The sequence below is a fragment of the Cyprinodon variegatus genome, unplaced genomic scaffold (assembly GCF_000732505.1).
Source record: "Cyprinodon variegatus isolate N-32 unplaced genomic scaffold, C_variegatus-1.0 Scaffold26, whole genome shotgun sequence".
Lineage (NCBI taxonomy): Eukaryota > Metazoa > Chordata > Actinopteri > Cyprinodontiformes > Cyprinodontidae > Cyprinodon > Cyprinodon variegatus.
In genome coordinates, this window is record NW_015150479.1 from 2,194,153 (window position 1) to 2,201,077 (window position 6,925).

General features: G+C 38.8%; 1 protein-coding gene across 4 annotated transcripts in view; it reads right to left on the reverse strand.

The window, feature by feature from the left end:
- Nucleotides 1-6,491, reverse strand: part of grid2 (glutamate receptor, ionotropic, delta 2) — a 520,299-nt gene extending 513,808 nt beyond the window's left edge. For all 4 annotated transcript variants that reach the window (XR_001481865.1, XM_015395277.1, XM_015395286.1 and 1 more), the window contains exon 1: nucleotides 5,514-6,491. Coding sequence is in view for 3 of the 4 variants with exons in the window: in XM_015395277.1 (XP_015250763.1) it covers nucleotides 5,514-5,601 (88 nt within the window). In the remaining variant the exon portion in view is untranslated. The remainder of the gene's footprint in view (nucleotides 1-5,513) is intronic.
- Between the last annotated feature and the right edge of the window lie 434 nt (nucleotides 6,492-6,925).

The following is a 6,925-nucleotide window of genomic DNA, read 5'->3' on the forward strand; positions in this document are numbered from 1 at the left end:
AGGACATATTGAGTGATGTGCCTCTGTTATTGATCAGATCATATGCAAAAAAAAATATCTGTTACATGCAGAAAAGGCAAGGTGGCGGTCAGAATTTAATGTCAGACCGCCACTTTGGTACCCCATATGTGTCAGCAAATACACACATTTTGGTCACGGCTCAGAAGGACAAGATGGAGCGTAGTTGAAGGTACGGTTGATACAAAGGGAAAAACCCAGGCCAGAAAAGCTCAGCCGGAGCTGGACATCATAATGTTGGATTTAGAGGCAGATCTCATCATAAAAGTAGAGCCCCAGAATCTGGTACCACCAAATTTTGCTTTTTGAAACTTTAATTTATAGATAAAAATATAAAAACTGCATTTAGTCCCCTTTACTCTGATATCCTTGAAATGCATGTAAACAAAAAATATTATCCTGAAAGTCACATAATTAATTTATTAATATTATTAATGAATTAATAATTAATCAATTAAGTAAATAGTTAGCCTGTATGTAATTCAATCTCAGTAAGAAAGCTGTTGTTTGAAGGTCTCAACAAGTTTTTTTTATTTACATTAGTTTAAACAGCATCATGAAGACCAAATAAATACCCAGGCAGATCAAATGTAAATTTGTTGAATCTTTTAAAGTAAGTTAAGTTTTAAAACAATACATTGAAGAACTATGTTATCCAAAAATAATATGCAGACATCCACAGCTCAGAAGAAAAAAAAGATACTGTTTGCAGTTATGTGGAAAAGGGCAGATTAGACCAAAGTTTTAACTAACTGGCTTACTTGCAAAACACTGATATGGAAAATTTACCATAGAAATCACTGTGACGTCCTCATTCTGAACCATGGTGGTGGCAAGTTATACTGTAAGAATACCTTTCTTTACCTGGCATAATGAAATTACAGAAGCTACTTTGTGATTGTCTTATCACATAATATCCCATAAAAACTGAAGTTTGTGAATATAATGTGACAAATTTAGAAATGCTAAGGGTGTGTAATGGTCTTGAAAATTGGTGCAATTTTATTTCAGAATGTAACTTTAGAACATTTGACAGCCTATATTTTCAGTATAGTTTGACTGAAGCTTAAAACAAAGGGATATTTCTTTCCATAGTTTTGGTTTAATTAGCTTATATTTTCTGGCTTACCTGGGTTGTACAGGCACCTAATAGTGACACATTTTGGTTATCAAATCTATAAATTATCATTTAAAAACAGTATTATATGACATAAATACAACACTGCATTGATTTGCATAATAATAAAGAGCAATCAGTTAGACAAACAAATTTGACTTTAACCAGGATGAGAGACACAGTGATGGTGATGAAGTAAAGCATCTAAACTTCATCTCAAATACTACTTAGATCAGCAGGTGAACTGCTAATAATCAAGGAGACTCCACCCTTAAACCCAGTTTAGTTGGCTGAAACCCAGAGTACATATCCACCCTTCCTGTCTGCACATCCCTAAAATAAACATGAAGTAAAATCTGTAATATAGGCCTCATAAAGTAAAGCACCATTGGCATGCGGTACATGGCATAGTGAGAGCTAAGAGGCAAGCCAACCCCACCCCCTTCTCTGCAAAATTATCATTACAGAGACAGAGTGGGAAGAGCGACAGAGGGTGAGGGGAAGTGAAAGGGATAAGGGCGAGGCAGTTGGACCATCTTCCCAGAGGCTCAATCACATTTAATGCCTGGACGAAGAGACAGAACTATCTGCTGGTCACTAATGTTAATATCAGCAAAATAATGAAAAGTCGGCTCCAGAATTACTGCTTTGACATAGAGAGCTAAAAATGGAAAGATGGCATACAATCAGTATTTGTCAAAGTGTTTTACTTTCTGCCAACCATCTTTTTTTTTTTTGATATACATCTCTGTTTGACTCTCTCTTCCCATCTCCTACCCTCATTCCATCTTTAACTGCAACAAAGGGATTAAAAAGGATTACTTCTGACATGTCAATGTGACGCTTGTGATAAGTATAGTGGGATTTTTATTTTCTCTTGCACTCCTAAGTCAATATGATAAGCATACAAAGAAGGAAAGAGGTCACCATACATTATAAAGAAGATAGAGTGTGAGATAACATAAACTTAGTGTATTGAAATGTTATATCAACAAGAGCAAATGCTACATTCTGTTTCTTAGACAACAAAACTTTCACAAATTTGTGAAAATGATTGCCAAAGTTCCAGCTTCACTGTGTTTGGGTCCCATGTAGGACTACTCAAAAGTGGGATATACAGTATCTGTCATTTTGAAGCTTTCCTATGGAAGTAAGGATAAGCAGTGATGCTACAGAGACATTGTGTATAAATGAGGGTAAAGACAAGTATTGTTTTGGATATGAAATCCTTTTCATGTGATTCAAAGGACAAAAACGGGTTTGAGGTGTTAAAAAAGTTCAAAAGTCAGTGCGACTTAAGCAGCCAGCTGACCAACCACACTTCCTTCGCTCAGACAAATGCAGCCAAAATTATTCTATAGAACCAAAATAACCATAATATCCCAGTCAAGCCAAAAATGTTTTCATTACAGATGGTTTTTACAAGATAATCAACTTGTTTAAACATATAGAAAACAAAAAATATGGGTTTCATATTATGCACTTCAAAAAAAAAAAATTGCGGCTTCAGCACACATATGCTTGCATTGTCTTGATTATATTATAAACAGGATGGTGTGGTTTCCGTTTGTTCAAATCTTGTGTTTGTTGTGGATATTGGCATAGCAGAGGTATTGCTATGATGTGTGCTCTCTAAATGTTCAATTAGGCATCTGTACATAAAGATAACTGTATCCATTACAGTTCTCCAAAATTCAGCCAATTGCCTTCTTATTAGAGTTAAATAATATCATCACATTAGTCCAGTTTATTTTACTTTTAATAGGAATTAAATTCACTTAAGATATTATTTGTTCCAATGTTTGGATGAGAAGGAAATTGTAGAAGAAAACAATTACAACCCCACATCAGCCCAACTCTCTGTTCTGATAACAAAACATTAGTCCAGACTTAAAGAACTATGAACAATTAAAAAAAAAAAAATCTAAACATGTTTTTAAACTAGAGGGGCACCAATCCGACTTTACTTTGTTGATACCAATTGCAAAACTAAGTAAGGACATTTTGTGATGGTCCCTTGATAAAAGCAGTATCTTTTAAAGGCATCGTCCACTTTTTTTTCAGTCTATTGAAAGTTGCCTTTAATACGATCTAAAATTGATATTGCTGTGGTATTATTGTTTTTTTGTTTTTGTTCTTTGCTTTTTTTTTAGAAGTTTGTGTTTACATATTTTCTGTTTAAAAACCCTTTAAATCTTGGATTTTATCTAGACGTCATTCTATCGTTTTACATGACCTTGGTAAAGCATGCACTTGGTAAACAATGCATTGAAATATATGTCCCTAAACGTTTTAACTTATTTGCAGATGTAACACTGTGAATTATAGTGCATTCTGTTGAAGCGTTTATATACTGAAGGTGGCAGAGTTTCTTACTTTTGCTGGACATAAGATTTATATAAAAATTTCTTAGTTATATATGCAGGAATCTTTATGCACACTGCTTGATTAAAGGTTTTTTTCTGCATACAGGAATGTTGCTATAGAGATAGAGAGACTTCACATAAATGTGTAATATTTTTAGAGTCCATTAAATTACTACCAGGTGATCAAATAATGAAAATTGTATAAGTAATGCATTAAGTTTTTAGAAAGGGTCATAGGTTAATTGGACAAGTAATGCTTTAATATGCTGCAAAAACATAAACATGCATGTTGCTGAGTAACCCAAGAGATTAGTTTCAACAAAACTGGCACAGGTAAGACATAATAATAAACAAATACATAAACAGTAGTAGATATTTGCAAAGAGTATGCGTATCAGGAGATTCTACTTATTGCCAGTTGTCTGCAGCTATAATTTTAGTCCTGGTACGCCTCCAAATGTCTCAAAAGACATTCAGCTCACACTGTGAAAAGTCTTATCTGAGGAAACTTACAGTGTGTGAGGAGATAAAGTTTCAGAGGCTCACTGTGAGACACTTGCCCAACATGAGCCTTGCTGCTGTGATCAAACCGTTCAGTCACAGGGTGATCTGCCTAACCGGTGGATTACACCGGCACCCCTGAAGGATGAGAACTGCAGTTTTTAAAGAGGAAATTCTGTATGCAGAATGAAGGCTTTGTGACTCATTGTTCCAGCAGAGGTGCAAATGTAACTGTGCCAAAATACAGTTGACAAAAAGTTCAAGAAAATAGCCTGGGGTGCCTGCTCTGTCATTTTCAGAGAAAGGTGTTGAATGTTTTTTTTGTTTGTTTGTTTGTTTGTTTTTTGAGGGGGTGGGGGTTAAATTATTATTATTTATTTTTTTTTATGTGAAATTTGTTATCACATCCTGGCTTTGTTTGATCAGATCTCACTCAGTTGCAGCTGTTGGTATTGGATGCATCCGTTCTGGCCTGCAGCCCAGAGGAAAACCTCAACCTGATCCAGCTGCTGGCAGACTGCACTCAGGTAGCCTCTAAATTGGCTTATCTATGCTGACCCTGGCCGGCTGATTAACAAACAGTGCTGTATGGCAGCACAGAGCGCTGGATTAGGGACGTGGTTTCTATGTGTGTTTGAAAGTGTGAGTGGATCATAACCGTGGCACGGACAGGTGCTTATCTCATTCCACTGGTGTAAAGCCCATGCGTGACTCTGACTCGGAGAGGCCCAACACTCTGCATCAAGTCTCTCTCTCTCACACACACACATTTTTAGTCTATTGGTTGCTGGAAGCCTCCCAGTTGTGTAGCGACCATGCAATCCCACCTCTCATCCTACATGGCACGCGCCCCCTCTCTCTTTCCAAGCTGCTGCAAATCTACCCCTAAATACAAGAATCACGCTCAAAACACAACAGTGTCACTATGCAGGCGGCGGTGGAAGGTAGAAAAGACGCTAGGACCCCCCCACCCCAAAACACAGACACACACCCCACTCTCTGCCACTGCAGTATCGCTGTCAGATGATGATATTGGAGGTAATGCCATTATACTTAAAGATAATCTATAAATAGAATATCTGTAGCCTTCTCGGGTAATTCAGGGAGCAAGCATCACAAAAACCACCTGTTCTGCGCCCACACCGAAAGGGAAGAAGGCTGCATGCTCTTAAAGTGTTAAGAAGCAGGACGCATTCATGGTATTAATCATACCAGACGCAGCTGTAATGTAAAGTTGCCCTCTGCTCTGAGGGATCATTTGAAATTTCTGATTTGCCATTTTAACCTGAATGGATGAAAAAGAAAGAAGTGAAACTCCGAGAAACATCGGTGCGTCAGAAAACCATTGAAGCAGGAGCGCGTTTATCAATGTCTAATCCCCCCCCCCCCCCCCTTCTGTTTCCTGACAGACGCTCACAAAAGCTCTGCTGTGATTTTTTATTTATTTTTATTTTTTTGTGACCAAAAAAAAAAATAAATAAATAAATAAAACATCCAAATCAGTAACTTACCGATATGGATGATTGAATCCGACAGCGCCGACTTCCACTCCTGGCTCCAAAAAACGGCAATAAGCATCACGACCAGGAGAACTTTCATTATGTCCAGATGAGGGGAAAAAGACAGACAGAAAAAAGAAAAAAAAAATACAGCTCTGAGCAGAGTTAAAAACCCGTGAAACGAGGCTTCTCTTTTAGTCCATCAATCTATCTTAGTTTTGCTCTTTTTTGCGCGTTAGGAAGGAGAAGGAAAGGGTATAAATGAAGAGGAGCAGATTTCTAGGGTATAGTGAGAGACCTGCACCCTGTTGAAATTCCTCCTAACATTAAATCAGATCCTGGGTGAGCAGCGGCGCCGAGCTGCAGTGAAGGAAAAAAGAGAAAAACGCGCCGCATCCAAAACGCCGACGCGTTCAGTCGAGGCTGAGAGGCTGGAGGATGTTATCAATCGTTACAGAAAGAAACGCATCCGATCAAATTCGATAGCGATAGACGTACTTTGGGGTTAAACCTCGTTGTCTTGAACTGCAGGTCCTGTGATGGCCAATGACCCCAGATCCCCCCCTGCTTTTTTAGATCTGGCGACGCAGTTTCCCCTCCTGCACCAATCGCCACCAGCAGCCTCTCAGAGGACCAAGCCAACGTCCAAAACTTCCATTCCTCCTGGGGTTCCCTTTATGCTCCCCTTCACTCAGCTATTCTATAAAAAATCCCCAAAAGTCTGAGCTAGAAGCGACTTTTCTTGAAGATGATGGAAACGCCAAAATGTGGAATAGCCAGGTCACATGGCATTACCACGAAAGGCACAAAATATTCCACAATTGTCTTTAGAATTCCTGTAGAAATGAAGACTGAGAAGAGATCTGATGTGAGAGAGCCCCAGATTCTTTTCAGCACACTGGAAGGGGAAATGTAGGCATTTGAAGGGAAAAGGATGCATATAACAGAGGATGCACTCAGCGACACTCCTTGTGCCGCACTCCGTATGCGCGCACTCGCCTCAGCTCCAGCTCGAGCGGTGGCTGGTGGAGAGGAGGTATGCAGCGTCCGCTGTGGGAGAGAGAGGAAGGTTGGAGGCTGGAGTGGAACAGAGAGAGAGAGAGAAAGGAGAGAGATGGAAACTATAAGGAGGGGTGCCAAGTGCCAGGGTGAAAGAGTGATGAAATTAAAATATATACAAAGGAAAAGGGGTTCTGCACGACTGATGAGTAAAAAGGGGGGGTAGTATAGGTGTATCCCAATAAACTATACTATAAACAATACAGTAAGTTAATGAATTTATTTTAACCATTTAAATGGAAACCTGGTTCAAATAACCAATTTACATAAAACATTTTACCTAAAGGGCTGCCCAGTGGAACAGTGGGTAGCCCTGCTGCCTTGCAGCAATCAAGTTCTGGGTTTGATTCCTGGCCAGGGGTCTT